The 19,192-nt window shown below is 40.3% G+C and overlaps 1 gene segment (V, D, J or C); it reads left to right on the top strand.

Annotated features, from left to right (window-relative positions):
• The first annotated feature begins 2,896 nt into the window (after nucleotides 1-2,896).
• Nucleotides 2,897-19,192, top strand: part of LOC122928133 — a 29,809-nt gene continuing 13,513 nt past the window's right edge. Inside the window, 1 exon segment of the V gene segment in view lies at nucleotides 2,897-2,966. Coding sequence covers nucleotides 2,906-2,966 — 61 coding nt within the window.

Below are 19,192 nucleotides of genomic sequence, written 5' to 3'. Positions count from 1 at the left end.
AATCTATAAGATTTGTTTGACATGATCTCCCTGAAGTAAACCCATGTTGTTTTTCATCTTGCAATCCATGGGATTTTAGATGTTCCACAATCCTATCCTTTAATAGGGTTTCCATTAATTTGCCTACTATTGATGTCAGACTCACTGGTCTATAGTTGCTCGATTCCTCCCTACTACCTTTCTTGTGAATGGGCACGACATTTGCCAATTTCCAATCTTCCGGGACGACTCCTGTTACTAATGATTGGGTAAATAAATCTGTTAACGGTTTTGCCAGCTCACCACTAAGCTCTTTTAATAATTTTGGGTGTATCTCATCAGGCCCCTGTGACTTATTTGTCTTCACTTTAGACAGCAAACTTAGAACATCTTCCTCTGTAAAGACACATGCATCAAACGATTTATTAGTCATCCTTTCTAGTGGAGGTCCTTCTCCTTCTTTTTCTTTTGTAAAAACTGAACTGAAGTATTCATTAAGGCAGTCGGCTAGCCCTTTATTCTCTTCTACATACCTTCCGTATTTATATCAATAAAGATAACTTGGACAGCCCCTTTAATTTAATAAAGAGGTTTTTGAAGATTTTCATATAGAGGGATATCCGCAATATGTCATTAATTTGAGATTGGCGGAGGTCTTACATGGAGCAACTGTTTGAGGAAGCCACAATGCTCAACAGAGCTCGGATGAGCATTGTGACCCCCTCGCAACTTACCAAGCTTGGTGCCGTCCATTTCATCGTGTCTCTACTCGGTATCACAGCTCAGCCTAACTCACTTAAATGAGACTGAGCTGTGCCTAGGCCATGTTACTCATAAACATAACATGACAGAAAGCCCAGGAAGGAACCTAGGTGCTTTTGGAGTGTGTGGCCTCTTTTAATAGCTGATCGGCTGTGGTGCCAGGAGTCTCTGTATATACAAAGACTGAAAAGGCAGAAATGGTAAAAATTGTTTTTGCCTTTTTTTCTGTGTGGCTGTCTGATCAATATATACACTGAGTAGTGATTAAAATTTCTCAAATTTATAAAACGTAACTTTTAATCATATCTAATAAAAGAGATGGCCCTTTTGATAAATAATATGAATAAGCAAAATTGGAACCAATAAACCAAAGCTTCAATCTAGATAACTCAAAGCTTCCATCTAGATAAATTCCCACAGAATAATTCAATAAATAAAGGGAAACTAGTCAGGTAGTAGGAATAGTAGTGCACGGCGGCACCTAAAATGAAAAACCGTTTGTCCTACCACACACTTGTTAGGCTCCCGGGTGCCTTGGTTCTCCCGACAGGTAAAATGAAGATGTCCATACGAAAAATTGAAGGAAATATTGCAGACAAAAAACTTGGATGTTGCCTACGTAACCCTAGAATTGCCCTATGATGGGGGTGCTACACTGGCCCTGATATCCTAACCACAGAGCAACCGCCCTGACAAGGGCGACCCCGTCCTTAACCTTTCTCTTAATAAACTAGCCCTAATTCGACCTATTCAAATTGATCCCTAGCTTTGTGTTATCTAGATTGAAGCTTTGGTTTATTGGTTCCAATGTTGCTTATTCATATTATTTATCAAAAGGGCCATCTCTTTTATTAGATATGATTAAAAGTAAAGTTTTATAATTTGAGAAATTTGGATCACTACACAGTGTATATATTGGTGTGAAATTTCTGTGATCTATTATACAATTACCCCCTTTTTTTAATGCTTTTTGTGGCCAATAATCTCCAACACTGTTGAGGGGTTAAAGAGTAAAGAGAATGCAGAATCCTTATTTGAGCTATATTCATAAATGGATAAATTGGTGTCAATATTTTCTGTTTAATAAAGTTTATTACTATTATTATGATTATTATTACAAAAAAATAGATAAACTTTTTTGACAAGTCACCTTGAGTTTCTTATTTATTAAATAATATTATTTCAAACAAGTTTTGTACCTTTAAATAGAAGCAGTTTTTAAAACCAAATGCATAAGCGATATAGTTAAAAACACCATATATTCTGAGGTGTGGCAGAAAATAAACATGCTCCAAAATTGACAAAAAAAATATAGAATTATTATATTGCACACATGCTCTATCTTAGAGTGAAATCCATGTTGATTTTCCGATTGAGAAGCATGGAAGGCTGAAAAAATAAGATGATAAAAAAACTGCACAAAAAACTGCACCAAAACACCACAGAAAACCAGCGCAGATTCCATGCAGATTTATTCAGTGTGTTTTCAAAATACTTCATGTGAACGTACCCTTACTGTCTTTTTTTTGCATACCACTTTTTATGGTCACATGGAATTAAAAATGTGCCGTATTCTAAGCATTCCACTGTATAGCACTCGGGAGTTGTGTGCGATGATATATACACACTGTACTGTTAACTCCTTAACGACCTGTGCCATACATGTACGGCGGGCTAATTGGGCGGGTCCAGGAGCTGCGGCAGGGGTCCGGCAGTCAGTGATAACCAGACCCCTGCTGTATGCGCCGGCATCAGTGAAATCACAGATGACGGTGCATTAACCCCTGCATGGCCGCGGTCAGCGCTGTCCGCGGCACATGCAGGCTTCAGACATGTGTGGGGTGGCCATCTGGTCCCTACGCTGCTGTGACAGGGACCCGATAGCAGGGGAAGCAGCCCAATGCCTTCCTTAGGAATCGTGGCTGCCATCCGTGACAGCCTGTGAGATCCAGCCTCCTAAATCTCACAGGCAAGCAGGCTGAAGTGACACATGTCAGAATTGCTAAAAAATGACCTTGTCCTTAAGGTGAAAAATGGCTTGGTCCTGAAAGGGTTAAACAAAACAGAAAAAAGATGTGACAGGAAAGACTGAGGTGCGGTGTGTGGTAAATGTCACATCTCCTCAGACACCTGATGATAAAAGGTGCAGGGCACACAGTACACCATGATGTGGACTACTAGCAGGACTATCCTTCCAGGACTCTTACTGGTCACTATTATTACAGGTGAGGGCAATTTTGATTACTATTTCATAATACAAGTAAACTGTGGATATCATATGTTATAAAAAAAAAATAATATATATATATATATATTTTTTTTTCTTATAACTAGTAATATTTTCCATTATTTTGTCTTCCAGATGTACAAGCAAATTCTCAGGTGTCACAGGATCCAGATCTTCACATTACAGAAGACCAAGATATCACCCTGAAATGTACTCACACAATATCAAATTACCGTATTCTGATCTGGTACAAGCAACTCCCTGGACTCGGACTGGACATCTGTAGTTATGGAGTGAGCTCACCTACTAACCTGCACTCCAAATACTCTATGACCATGGAGAGAAGCTCTCTAAGTACTCAGCTTCATATAAAGAATGTGAGGGGGGAGGACACAGCCGTGTATTACTGTGCAGTGAGTGACACAGTGACACCGACACACTGCAGCTCTGTACAAGATGCAAGCAGCCACCACACAGTAAAGAACTCATCCAAAAATAATATATGGATAGAGCATTAAAAATATCAATTATTTAGAAATATGAAGGAAACAGAACAGAGTGTGTTCGGGAAGCATTCATACACCTCGTCTTTGTAAAATGGAAAAGATTATTGTCTTGTTTACTCATCAGTCTATACACAATACCCCACAATGACATTATGAAATCAGGTTTATCAAAATATGTTCGGAAAAAAATAATAATAATCTGTTAAAAATTAAAACAAAAATAAAAAAATTACACAAAATAATTATATTTAAACATAAAAATATCCAAAACACAACATTTATATAATATGAAGACAATTTAATTACTATATGATTTTCTTAAAAGGATTGTCCCACAAAAAAATATTCTACAGTTTACAAACCAGCACCTGGATCTGAATACTTTTGTAATTGCATGTAATGCAAGCCACTGAGTTATTCAATAAAATACATCTGTATAGCACCACCTGCTGTTTGTTCTTATTTTTATGTCCAGCTCACTAAGAAGGCCGCACATGCTCAGTTTCAAATTTCAACTGCCTCCTGAGCTGTGATAGGGAGAGCTGAGACACGCCCCCTGAGCTGCAGCAGACAAGACACTCCCCTTGAGCTGTTAGCTTGATATAAATCTAGCAGATCAATAAGTGGGGAGATCTCTGGATCCATGTGAGGTACAGGGTTGGTTCTAGCTTTGTTAGAAAGAGATTGTCATTTACTATATAATGTCTGATTTTCATTTTTACATTAATCATGCGATAACCCCTTTAATGCGACCTTTCAAGCTACTAGAAAATCAGATTTTGTTCGCTACAGCCTTGGTACAATTATATTTGGGGCTTTTCTCTCATTCTCTCCAGAAATTCTTAAGTTATATCAGGTTTGATGGAAAGCATTAATTCACACATATGCAATGTCCCACTAGGTGACCGTGGGCACCGCAAACTTGTTTTTATTATGTTTTAATGTCATGTAATATGCCTGCATTTTGTACTTCATCTCATGTCATATTCTCCCATGTCACAATGTGATTATACATGCAAGATCCTTTACACAGGCCTAGTTAGGGTGCACTACACTAGTTTTTCCACAAGATGGGGTAGTTTCTCAGTGTAAATATATAGCTTAGCTCAGGCCCAAGTTAGGCTGATCAGTTCAGTCTGGATCAATCCAGATCTCTCACGAGCTTAGTCAGAAAGCAGCAGCAATGTAGCTGTCTAGCTGGAGGGAGGCATATTTACAGCCTCTCTGCTCTGTCCCTGTCGGCTCCACAGTCCAGGGTTAAAGCCTGCAACTATTCTACCTAGAGGTGAGCAATCCACTCCTATAGATCGCCCCTCCAGAGTGACCAGTGTCCAAGCTGCATTCAGCCAAGTATCCAAGGGATTACTACATTTTATTCATATCAAAGGATAGCAAGACAGCCATTACTTGAGGGCTTACTAGGCACCATTGCGGCAGGTGTAGGAGACAGCTGCATGTGCAATGACCTGGAACGGGGTATGCACTCTGACGCCAAATTATGCAATGACTGGGTCAGGTGTAGGTGATAGTCTATAGTTTTGTTTGTGACGCCAATGGCAACGTGCGCAGGATACAATCACAGGCCCCTTTAAGGTGTTGTAACTCACTCCCCAGGTTAGGAATGCCAGAGTGGTGTAATGTTTCTGTATGGTAGTAATAATGGGGTCAACGGTGTCTCCTAACTGGGTGCGGCTGGACTCCTGGATCCTGGCTCACTTGCAATAAATTGAGTGTAGTGCTAGTAGGAATAATAGAGGAATTTGCAGCAGAAATTAAAATTCAGACCTTTGGTGAAGTTCAAACTTGTCTTTACTGATTGTAACTTTCATCCAAGCAAGATACAGCTTATGTCTTAGGTCCCAGCAGGTATCGGCAATGGTTGGCAGGAATTTATCTTCTGCTCTATCAACCTGGAGCTTGCAGGAAAGGACGTCTGCTTTGTAGCTCTATACTGTGGCAGGAATTTGGCTTCTGCACTCTCTATCTTCTGCTGTATGGGGACTGACTAGCTGAGGAGGAATATGACTTCTCCTGGGTCTCTGGACTTTACTTACAGTTATTGTCTCAGGGTATGCTTCTTCCTGGAACTGGAGTTTGTCTGCTTGCTTCTTCCAGCTGAGGCTGCAGGGCTCAGACTGTGGATGGGCATCAATGTCTCAGCCGAGGCAAGATCCTGGTTTTCTTCTCTATCTCAGGGAGTTCATAACACACACAGCCTTCCCCAACAGGGGTGGCTGGCACACTGCCTCTAACTTCCTTCCCTGCCCATGCTGCAGGATATGGGCCCAGCCCACTCTACTCACAGGGGAGGAGCTAAACTGGAATGAACTATTCCAGCCTAGATGTACTAAACTGAACCTAACTCCTTTCTAACACATCGCTGTGACCTGCTGGTGAACATGGAAATATACATTCTACAAGGTTTACAATGCACAGTTGTGAGGATATAATGTGAAATTACATAAGATGACAAGGTTAATGCTCTTAAGAGATTGTAGCGGGGTAAAAGAGTTTAGTAACACAACGCTGGGGTGTTACACATGCATCCTCACCACCAGTTTAAACCCTGAGGACAGTTTAGGCCAACTGTCAGAAACGCACTGGAAATAGAAGTTCAAGGATTTAGAAAAGCACCTTCAACCAAGGTTAGAAAAGCGGCCAGAGTTTTTACCAGAGTAAGACTTTCATATTTTATAAGCCTAGTCTGAAGCAGTAGCTTTCACATTCATCACCAAGAGCCTGTCTTCCACTAAGGACTTATATACTCCTTACCCCATATGCATGAGACTGTACTTGATACTTCGATGTACTAAGAGACTGATCAAACCTTATTGCAGATGCAATTAAGGGGTGACATGGTGTCACGACACCTGTTAATTGCATGTGCAATTATTCGCAATATGTGTTTCTTACCTGGTAACAGATGCCAATTGGTGCAGTCTGCGGTTCTCATGCGGCTATCTTCTTCAGCTGATTGGAGGGAATCTCATCCTGGCTCGAGGGTACCTATAAAAGAGAGAAAATGTCAGTTGGTGCTCATTCAGGTAACGGCAGCGACGAGACCCGTCCCTGCCTCCCCTTTTTTCCTTAATTGTCATGGCGTGTAGTATGGGGGAATAGTCACTCTTTGAGTGGACTATCTGAATATGTTTATTGGTCAGTTATATAAAAGTTGAGATATTGGTATTTATATATGAAGTTAAAGTAACATATACACACTGTGGCCAATATTATCCATTTTAATAAAGATCCCATTTTAATAAAGATAATTGAAATAATGAAAATGGAGTAATCTTTGGTTATTTATATAGGTGGACAAAGTAATGGTTTTGTGTTAAGGAGTTAAGACACCATGTTATTATATGGATGTTACTGTTACCAAGAGCAATGTTCAAAAAAAGTTCCAAGTTGGATTGCACCTTCCTTGTCTCAGTCTCAAGTTCCTTAATTAACACTACAGTAAATGGTTGTACCTCCATACAAAGGGTACTGGCATCATGACTACAAGGGACCTTGCCATAGACACATTAATACAGACCATCAAGGGCACTTCGGACCATCATCTGGCCTGTGTCCCTTGCACCAGAGTGTGCCCCAGAGAATCCTTGTGCCGTTCTCCTTATCACTTATGCGAACCTGCCCAGGGACGGCATAACCGTGAGTAACCAGAACTGTATTTATCTCGGCCCACCTATTGCTCACACCGTGACCTCACGTATAATTCCCCTGCAAGGTCTGGCATACCGCACATATATTTATGTCTCAGATCAGGTTCACCTCTGACTGGACCACTTAAGGACACTGACTTGTGAAGCCAATCTAGTGCTCTCTTGGCTGTATTCTTAGAACCATTATGATTTTGGAAGGTAAATCTTCTTCCCAGATTAGGCTGAGTTCACACGGGCGAGATTTCCGCGCGGGTGCAATGCGGGAGGTGAATGCATTGCACCCGCACTCAATCTGGACCCATTCATTTCTATGGGGCTGTGCACATGAGCGGTGATTTTCACGCAGCATGCTCTATATTGTGCGTTTATCTCACAACGCAGGCTCCATAGAAGTGAATGGGGCTGAGTGAAAATCGCAAGCATCCGCAAGCAAGTGCTGATGCGGTGCGATTTTCACGCATGGTTGCTAGGTGACAGTCTATTCACTGTATTATTTTCCCTTATAACATGGTTATAAGGGAAAATAATAGCATTCTGAATACAGAATGCAGAGTAGGTGGTCAATTGAGGGTTAAAAATAAGTAAATGATTAACTCACCTCCTCTTCTTGATCGCGTAGTTGCCGGTCTCTTCTTACTTCTTTAATGATGAGCTGCCGGCTTAAAGGACCTGTGGTGACGTCAGATCACATGCACCAATCACATGGTCCATCACCACGGTTCATCTGGGCCTTCAATACTTCAATAATATTTTGTACCTTTTCCCAAATTGTACATGATTGTACATGAACCCAATCCATTTTAAAGATTCCTTTGGGCAAATGACTTTGCTGTAGCTCTCATATGCCGGGGTAGGCCTCATTTAATTGAACTGTACACTGTATTCCAGCAAAATGGCAGTTTTAATAACAAAGTTGTAACATAAATTGTGGAACTGTTAGGCCCCTTTCACACCAGCGAGTTTTCCACGCGGGTGCAATGCGTGATGCAAACGCATTGGACCCGCACTGAATCTGGACCCATTCATTTCAATGGGCCTGTGTACATGAGCGTTCTTTTTCATATATCACTTGTGCGTTGTGTGAAAATCGCAGCATGTTCTATATTCGGCATTTTTCACGCAACGCTGGCTCCATAGAAATAAATGGGGCAAGTAAGTGCGGATGCGATGTGTTTTTCACTGATTGTTGCTAAGAGATGTTGTTTGTAAACATTCAGCTTTTTATCACACGCGTGAAAAAAGCATCAATGCGCATTTCAACCATGCGAAAAAAACGGAACCACTGAACGCAATCGCAGACAACACTGACTACAATGGTGCAAGTTTTCCTGAACGCATCCTGAATGCATCCAGACCTAATCCTGATTGTTCGTGTGCAAGAGGCCTAACTGTGTATTCTGTAACAGGCCCTCATGCCTGCCATTTGCCATTTATAATACTGGGGTCATCTCTTTAGGCAGTAGAGCCTTTGGCATTAGGGCCTTACTGTCACTTATGCCACTGTTTATAACCAATGAAATTATATTTTAGTAGAGCATGTAATCTGAATAGCACAAACACTAGATGGCGTCATTCAACTGTAAACAATATGTAACAAATGTGTAAAAATGTGTAGAAATATGGAATAGGCACTCATATATGGAAATATAGGACACTATTTATTATGTTAATAATAGCAAATGCAATAACATAAAAATCAGATACAAATAGATAAAATAGTACATCAAAACACAATACGCATATTATCACTGTTAAAATTTTAATTTTTTTTTCCTAAAAAGGAAGCAGAGCAGGGACTGGTAGTACCAGGTTGTCTCTCTTGCATTTCCTAATATGGACCCAATAGGGTCCTATATTAAATGTGAGCTGTTATTTTTAGAGAGAAAGTGGTGCAATCAGTCTCCGCTTACTTAGGTGGTACTCCTCCTAATGGGTTAAACTTCATAAAATATTCTCATGAGCCGATCCTATATTTTATTACAAAGTCACTGTATGTTGAAAATGTCCCGTATGAACAAGAGTTATGTCCAGGGATAAATGATATTCAAGTAGCGCTCCGCAGACTTTATACTTTTTGTCGACAGTATCTATATCTACTGTGCCGACTATATACTGCTTCAGACAGTTATAATTGAATTGCTGGAAAGGAAAGTCCTTGGTGAGTGACTAATGGAATTTGCTCTTGTTCATTTCACCTCCTCATATGTTAATAGTGTGCCTCATAATATTTTACCCACAAGTGTGGGCTTACCTCCGCCTGTGCTGCTGTTTTGGTGGGACTTTTTAGTAAATCTTTCCTCCGTTCTCTGTGCCGGCGTCCCGGCTGCAGAGGTATTGGCGTCCCTCGTGTCTCTCACAGCTGATCATCCGATAGTAGTCCTATGTGAGGATCACGGCTCTTTGTTTCCAGGCGCTGGTAGATGACGTATTGAGGTATTTTGTTACAGAGTGAAGAGAATCCTTTTTTTGTTATAGTGCACTAAGTTCCATGGAAAATTCGGGGTATCTATCCAGGATTCTCGCCAAAGCGTTTCGGGGAAACGCTTTCCCCTTCCTCAGTGGCATACCCCGATTCCGTAAGTCAGTGTATTTTATAGTTAGTATTGGTATTTCAGAAAGTCCGGTCTGGATCTTGGTTATATCCAAAGTCCGGTCCGGATCCAAATACTGGATGTCATTTTGTTTCATTGCGGCTTGTATGCGATTTAGGTGCGGCTTTGTATGTTAAGGTGCGTTTTTTATGCTATACTCGCAATTTTGTACATATGACATAGTCCATTGAGAATTTTTTCATGTTAAGCCCTCCATTGTTATATTCTACCTTGCAATAATAGATGCAAGGGGGTACCTTGTATTATCTTATATATTTCAATGAAGGCAACAAATGCAGTCTCAATACAATATAGAGATAAAAATTGGTGATATATAGCATGACAAAAAAAATATATGTTAAAGGTAAAAAAGGGGGGGCTATAGTCATCTGGGGAGAGGATCAATATAATACCGAATGCCTCAGACAGCTGGCAGACCAGTCTACGTATACCCCCCTAAAAAAAGACCCCACGGAGAACTTTAAACTTTGCTCTTTCTTGTTATTGTGAAAGAGGTCTACAACAGGGAATTGTAACACAGCAAGAACACAACTTTATTATGGATACACCAGGCAGATTACCTATCTTATATTGCCTACCAAAGGTCCACAAGAATATTGTGGATCTCCCAGGTCGCCCTATCATCTCGGGCATTGGATCCTTAACAGTAAACCTGTCACAGTATATAGACACCTTACTCCAACCACAGGTGAGGAAAATAAAATCCTATATACGTGACACGACAGAGATTGTGGGTACTTTGGAGGGTCTGGACGTCCATGACCATTGGATTATGGGCACCTTGGATGTCCAGTCCCTCTATACTATCATCAATCACGATCAGGGCATTGCAGCCCTGAGGGAACAATTATCTGGAAATTGGACTTGGAATAATGATCAAATTGATTATGTATTGGAAGGGGTTAAATCACATCTTGCACCATAATTATTTTTTCTTTTCTGATCAATTTTACCTACAGAGGAGAGTAACTGCCATGGGTACCAGGTTTGCCCCCAGTTACGCCAATTTATTTCTGGCACGATGGGAGGTCAATAACATTGACCCGGAACTGGGGACAGACCTGGTCCTATGGCGGCGATATATAGATGATATCATTTTCATTTGGAGTGGAACACAAGAAAACCTTGACAAATTTGTCACTAAGATTAACGACAACCCCAATAATTTGAAGTTCACCTCCAATATTGGAAATGAGAGGGTTGAGTTTCTAGATATTGAAATTACACAAAAAAAAATACATACCTATGCAATACATTCCATAAACCCACAGCCAAAAACGGATACATTCCTTTCTCGAGTTGCCACCTGCCAAGGTGGCTAATAAATATTCCCTTCGGACAGTTCCGCCGACTTAAGCGTAATTGTACCGAAGATGATACATTCGAGGAAGAGGCCAATTCTATGAGTAATCAATTTAAAGAAAAAAATGATCCTGAACTAATTATTAATGAAGCCCTTATCAAAGTAAGGAGATTAGATAGAAAGGCCTTCTTTGAATCAACACAAAAATCTAAACAAGAAGAGAATTCGGATTTTAGAATTATCCTCCCATATAACACTTAGGCAAAACAGATAGAATCCATTATAAAATCTCATTGGCATCATCTACACAATGATAAAACAATAGGGATGCTTCTGCCTCCAACCCCTAAAATCACATATTCAAGGGCTCCAAATCTAGGAATCCAAATAGCCCCTTCAATGAAAGAGAAAACTAAAAATGGCCCAATATTAAATTGGCTCCAACCAAAGGGCTTTTTTAGATGCGGGAAATGTCTAGGCTGCAGAAAAACAAAGTTCCCGATAAAAACAACAATAGTTACCTCCACGCAAAATTCCCACTCTATGACTATCAAGTATTTCCTTACATATAACTCCACTAATGTTATCTACCTAATCCAGTGTCAATGTTCGAGACAATATATAGGAAGAACTAAACGAACATTGAAAGTCAGGATAGCAGAACACCTAAATAATATTACTAAAGGTTATGAAAAACATTCGCTATCCAGGCATTTCAAGGAAGCACATAACCACGACTACGTGGGTCTCTCGTTCATGGCACTGGAGAAGGTGGAGAAACATTGGCGGGGAGGAATTGAGAGATTATCAAGGGCAGAATGTAGAAAAATATACGAATTCGGTAGCCTTCTGCCGAGGGGTTTAAATGCGGAATTGGAAATATTTGGTTTTATATGAAAATAAGGTGGTCCGTGTGGGTGTCGATGCAGAGTTGCATGTCAGGCTGTTTTTCCAGCACTGCAACTCTCCCTCTACCCCACACGCCCCCCCCCCCCCCCCCCCCCCTTCTACAACATTCCAACCCTAAGAATACTTGAAAATTACAGACATACACACTATTAAATGTATTCTAATAAATACAATATGTATAACATAAGAAAGAAGGACTCTGCACAAAAATTCTCTATGATTGGCCTCACAAATGCAATTATGCGGATGTGAGACAAATAACGCATCCATATCCAAAAAACGCAAATGAATCGCAGATGCATTTCTAATTGGAAATAGGGTTTTATGGATTTTTTACTTGAGGGAACAAACCCCTTCTATATAGAACCTATAAAAATCTGCATTAAGCACATATATTTATTAGTTGTATTTTACCTTTAACATTTATTTATTTTATTTTTTATTTCTCATGCTATATATCACCAATTTGTATCTCTATATTGTATTGAGACTGCATTTGTTGCCTTCATTGAAATATATAAGATAATACAAGGTACCCCCTTGCATCTATTATTGCAAGGTAGAATATAACAATGGAGGGCTTAACATGAAAAAATTCTCAATGGACTATGTCATATGTACAAAATTGCAAGTATAGCAGAAAAAACACACCTTAACATAAAACGCCGCACCTAAATCGCATACAAGCCGCAATGAAACAAAATGACATCCAGTATTTGGATCCGGACCGGACTTTGGCTATAACCAAGATCCAGACCAGACTTTCTGAAATACCAATACTAACTATAAAATACACTGACTTACGGAATCGGGGTATGCCACTGAGGAAGGGGAAAGCATTTCCCCGAAACGCGTTTGGCGTGAATCCTGGATAGATACCCCGAATTTTCCATGGAACTTAGTGCACTATAACAAAAAAAGGATTCTCTTCACTCTGTAACAAAAGACCTCAATACGTCATCTACCAGCGCCTGGAAACAAAGAGCCGTGATCCTCACATAGGACTACCATCGGATGATCAGCTGTGAGAGACACGAGGGACGCCAATACCTTCGCAGTCGGGACGCCGGCACAGAGAACGGAGGAAAGATTTACTAACAAGTCCCACCAAAACAGCAGCACAGGCGGAGGTAAGCCCACACTTGTGGGTAAAATATTATGAGGCACACTATTAACATATGAGGAGGTGAAGTGAACAAGAGCAAATTCCATTAGTCACTCACCAAGGACTTTCCTTTCCAGCAATTCAATTATAACTGAAACAGTAAACAAAAAGTATAAAGTCTGCGGAGCGCTACTTGAATATCATTTATCCCTGGACACAACTCTTGTTGATACGGGACATTTTCAACATACAGTGACTTATTAGCACAATCGGTGCGACTTTGTAATAAAATATAGGATCGGCTCATGAGAATATTTTATGAAGTTTAACCCATTAGGGGGAGTACTACCTAAGTGAGCGGAGAATGATTGCACCACTTTCTCTCAAAAAATAACAGCTCACATTTAATATAGGACCCTATTGGGTCCATATTAGGAAATACAAGAGAGACAACCTGGTACTACCAGTCCCTGCTCTGCTTCCTTTTTAGGAAAAAAATTCTAACAGTGATAATATGCGTATTGTGTTTTGATGTACTATTTTATCTATTTGTATCTGATCTTTATTTTATTGCATTTGCTATTAATAACATAATAAATAGTGTCCTATATTTCCATATATGAGTGCCTATTTCATATTTCTACACAAACTACATTAAGCTTTGAGGGGTGTCTCAATTTTTGGTTTGGAGCACCTACCCTGAGAGAACAGAGGTGAGCGGATCTCTTTACCTACTTTTCTGTTAAAATGTGTAAAAATGTTTGCATTATTTCTGTATAAGGCTACTTTAACGCTGGCGTTTCTGGGTCCGCCTGGGAGATCCGTTTCAGGGCTCTCAAAAACGGTCCAAAACGGATCAGTTCAGCCCCAATGCATTCTGAATGGATAAGGATCCGTTCAGAATGCATCAATTTGGCTGCTTTTTAGACAGTCACTAAAACGCAGCTTGCAGCGTTTTGATGTCCGCCTGACGATGCGGAGCCAAACGGATCTGTCCTCACTTACAATGTAAGTCAATGGGGACGGATCCTGTTTTCAATGACTCAATATGGTGCAATTCAAAACCGATCTGTCCCCCATTGACTTTCAATGTAAGTCAGGACGGATCCGTTTTGACTTAGACTATTTTTAAAATAAATAATGCAAACGGATTCGTTATGAAAGGATACAAGCGTTTGCATTATTCGTGCGGATCCGTCTGTGCAGATACAAGACGGATCCGCACCAAACGCGAGTGTGAAAGTAGCCTAAAATGTGAGCATTGAACAGATAAAAAATTAGCAAAATTAGCTAACACCCAGATTTAGTTTGTATTTAATTTGCGTGCACAATAAACACAATTGCTATTTGGAAGAATGGGTGTTGATTTAAGCTGGAATCAAACCTGGCATGTGTTCATAGCAGAATAATACACTGGAGAAATGTGCACCATCATGTACTGTATTCTTACGTAGGGAAAAAAATCCACAACCACAGGCAATATATGGAGTAAATTTGTACATATACATTTTTTCCACTGCAGAAATACTTTCTGCAACATGGTCTATATGTGTTGGAGGTGTTGGACACAGAAGTTACCCTTTCCTGACCTAGATGGCAAAAAGTCACATTTACCCCAAAATGGTACTAATGAATATATCACCTGATCCTAAAAAGACAAGCCTTTAAATAAATTTAAATGATTTTTTTGGGTCAAAAATGCTTTTACTGTATTGTGTAAAACAAAACAAATCACTGCTTCCATAAAGTCCTGCTCTGTAAAAATATCATATGATCAACCCTCAGATGAACACTGAAAAAATAAATAAAAACACTGCCATAACAGCCATTTTTTGGTTACCTTGCTTCACAAAAAGTCCCATCTACACCAAAATGATGACAAATAAAATGTCACCTCATCCTGCAAAAAACAAAACAAAACAAAAACAACAAGCTCCCTCACAAGACAAAAGCAAAAAATAGACATTGTATACAAGAATTATAGTGGCTCTCCCTTTCTGGTTTCTGGATATAGGTGCACTGTTATCAGACTGCCCCACAGTCTAAAAGTGTAGAGTAATATTACAATAATGTTAACAGGCACTCAGTCACCAGGAACTGTACCGAAAACTGATATTTATTGTAACACGATGTAAATAAAATCAATATAAGTAACAATATACAGACATTGAAATATATATAATTTGTATAAAAATAAAATAAAAATAAAAATGAGTGATAAAAAATATACACAGAAATCAGTTATGTATTCTCCTGTCTACCTCAGTAATGGGCAACGGACTGCTGTTGGCTCAGAACTGTGACTGAGGAAGACAGGGACACAACTTGATCAATGTGTACAATAAAGGTGATCCAAAGAGGGGAAGCTCAATATGATCCTAATATGTCTATTACAAACCGGATTCCAAAAAAGTTGGGACACTAAACAAATTGTGAATAAAAACTGAATGCAATGATGTGGAGATGGAAAATGTCAATATTTTATTTGTAATAGAACGTAGATGACAGATCAAACGTTTAATCCGAGTAAATGTATCATTTTAAAGGAAACATACGTTGATTCAAATTTATTTTATTTTATTTTTTTTGGTTTTAAAATGCTTTATTTCCAAGTTAAGAAAATACAATGTGAACAACACCAACAATGGTGTGATACGGTACCGAGCACATACAAAGCATTAATAATATAGACTGCGCAGGAGTTGAACAGGGGACAGTTACAATTCAAGATGCAAAAAGATCAGCATAATTATTCTATATATCTCAAGCAATACATAGCAAAAAAGGAGAAGTTCAGGATTCCAAATGGGTGGATGAGCACTCTGGAACTCTATGAAGGGGCGATTCATAATTTAGGTCCTAAGCCCTGACTCTTCAAAAATACAAGACCGGTGTGTAGAGGGGTCTTTTACGTAACCTAATGAGTTTAGGTCTTCTCACCTAAGCTAAGTTTAAGGAGGAGGAAGGGAACCTATATTTTGTCCATAGGGCCCATCTTTTCATAAATTTCAAGTGCGATCGTGATTCCCAAGAGGCTAATTCTTCAAATCGGTGGATTTGATCAACCTTGAGCCTCCACTGTTCCATTGTGGGAACATTTGTTTGCAGCCATAGTTTGGGAATCAGTAAGCGGGCCGCTAGCAGGAGCTGCTTAAAGAGGTATGATGGAGCCGAAGAAGCCTCATTATCAAAAAGAGTGAGCAACGCTCCATATGGTGAAATGGGCACGTCGGAGGAACAAATTTGGTTGCATGCTTGAAAGATCTCTTTCCACCATTTGTTAATGGGAGGACACAACCACCATATGTGGAAGAATGTGCCTACATCCTCCTGACATCTCCAGCATATATTAGAGGAGGGTCTGGTGAAACGTGCTGACTTAACAGGCGTGATGTACCATTGTGACAATATCTTGTAACCATTTTCCTGGGCTCTAACACACCTGGATAATTTGTGAGGGGCTTCAAATAATAAAGGAAGGGATTGAAAAGGGAGGTCTAAGCCCGTCTCCTTCTCCCAATAACGAATGAAAGCCGGTTTGGAAATTAGGGTAGGGGGTCTCAGTTTGTTGTAGATAAGTGAGATTGTTTTTTTTGGAGGGTTTGGATTTATTATTAAGGCTTCAAACCAGGTAAGAGGCCGTTGGAGCTCACCATTTGCATTATTTTTCCGAATGAATGTCTTAATAAGTGGGACAAGTGTGAGGTCACGGGGTTGGGGTTTAAGCAACGACTCAATAGTATCAGCCATGGGTAGTGAACCCTGCGACTCTAGAAGATGCAGTATAGGGACTGTTGAGGATCTAACTGAATTCGAGAAGGTATCGCGAGGTCCAGAAGAGGCCAAACCTAGAATGTCACTGATTGTGGTCAGAGGGGAAGGAAAGGGGACTGAGCAGTGGGATTGGTTCCACCATTTCCAAGTGTCGATGGTAGCTTTGATTATTGGGTATGACTGTAGACTAATGGAGGGGGGGGAGTCAAAGCCTAAGCATACAGCGCGAGCTGGCGTGCCTATAATGTCTTGTTCTAGGGCAACCCAAGACTTGTTTTTTGAGTTTCTCAGCCAGTCGATGACTCTAGTCATCGATATGACCCTCCCATAAAGTTCAGGATCTGGCAAGCCAATTCCACCTGTAGCTCTAGATCGGGACAGGAACGAATAAGAGAGTCTAGCTCTACAGCCGTTCCATATGAATGCACTAAATTTTTGTCTGAGGGCTGCGTAATAGGATTTAGGGATAGGGATTGGTAGGACCTGTTGAAGGTAAGTGAGACGGGGGATGACAAGTGAAGAGAGGAGGTTTTTCCTGCCAAACCACGAAAGGGTCGGGGCTGATTTGTTGAGTTTATCTACAGCTTCAAATAAGGAGGATTTCAAGGGGGTGAAATTAAGTGAGAAGAGATCGGAAATGTTTGGGCCAATCTTTACACCTAAATAAGTTACGGTTGGGGACGACCAGTTAAATGGAGAGTTTTCCATTAAGGAGCGTTTGAGTTGAGGAGATAGGCCCGTGCTGACAATGACGGATTTGCTTTCATTAATCCTAAAATCAGAGACATCACTATAGTTTCTTAAATGCTCCTGAATTAAGGGGAGGGAAACTCTAGGGTTAGAGGTCATGATCATGACGTCGTCTGCAAAGGCGGCTAGTTTATGGCTACCTACCTCCCAAAAACATTCCCTCAATCCTAGTGTCTGCCCGAAGTTTTATTAAGAGGGGTTCCATAGCTAAGATGAAAAGGAGGGGGGATAAAGGGCATCCCTGACGTGTACCGTTATGTATTCGAAAGGGAATGGAAAGGTCGCCATTGACATGACCCGTGCTGTGGCCTGCTCATACATTGCGAATACCGCTTTGATATATGGACCAGGCAGGCCGAACAGTTCTAGTACGTGGCTTAAGTAGTTCCAATTTATGCGATCAAACGCTTTTTCAGCGTCAGTACTGAGAAGTAATATTGGAGAAGAAGTGCATTTAGCATGGCAAAATATATTAATAACTCTAGCCGTATTGTCTCTGCCTTCCCTACCGCGAACAAACCCCACCTGGTCCATATGTACCAAAAGAGGGAGAAGGACTGCCAAGCGGTTAGCTAAAAGTTTCGCTAAAAGCTTAAGATCGATGTTGAGTAAAGATATAGGTCTATAATTAGCACACACTTTGGAGTCCTTCCCCTCCTTAGGAATCAGAGCAATATGCGCAATCGTCATGTCTCTAGAAAGGGAGATATTTTGTAAGGATTGATTGCAAACAGTGAGAAGGTGAGGCAGGAGTTGTTTCTTGAAAGTTTTGTAGTAGGAAGCGGGGAGGCCATCTGGACCTGGACTTTTACCCTGGGGCATTTGGGCCAAAGCTAGGGATAGCTCCTCGATGGTAAATGGAGCTTCCAGGGAATGTTTCTGTTCAACTGATAGAGTCGGGCAGGACAAGGGTTGTAGAAAGGTGTCAATTAATGAGGAGTGAGCAGAAGGGGGAAATGAGGGAGGGATATTATAAAGGGCTTCATAAAAGTCTCTAAATTGAGCAGCAATTTTTGGTGAAGCGAAAATTGGCTCGCCTTTCGGTGAGGTGACTTGGTGTATATAATTGTTTGCCCTCCTGGCCTTGATTCTGCTAATTAGAAATTTGGTGGCTTTTTCACCATGTGCATAGAACTTATATTGGGAGTTGAGATAATACTTAGCTGAATTACTCTGTAATAGGGTTTTCAGTTCTGCTCTGGATTTGGATAGCTCCTGGAGTTGAGTCTCAGTCATGGATTTTTTATGGCCTGCTTCCAACTTTCTTATTGTGGAAAGGAGACTGTTTATTTTACCTTCCCGCTGTTTCTTTAAATGGGAGCTAATGCTAATAAATTCACCTCTAATAAAGGGTTTATGAGCGTCCCAAGTGACTTGGGGAGATAATTCCGGAAGGGAGTTAAGGTTGAAGTATTCATCCAGTAACGTGGCTATTTTTTCTACAGATTCAGAATTACCTAGGATGGATTCGTTCAGTCTCCAATTAAAACTCTTAGATTGTTGTATTGGGGAGGCTATCATTAGATAAATAGGAGCGTGGTCTGATAAATGTATAGACCCAATGTTAGCCTTTTGGCATAGTTGTAGATGCTCTTTA

Source organism: Bufo gargarizans, chromosome 1 (genome assembly GCF_014858855.1).
Source record: "Bufo gargarizans isolate SCDJY-AF-19 chromosome 1, ASM1485885v1, whole genome shotgun sequence".
Lineage (NCBI taxonomy): Eukaryota > Metazoa > Chordata > Amphibia > Anura > Bufonidae > Bufo > Bufo gargarizans.
Note: the sequence above shows the minus strand (reverse complement) of the source record. Positions and strands in the feature narration are given on the sequence as shown.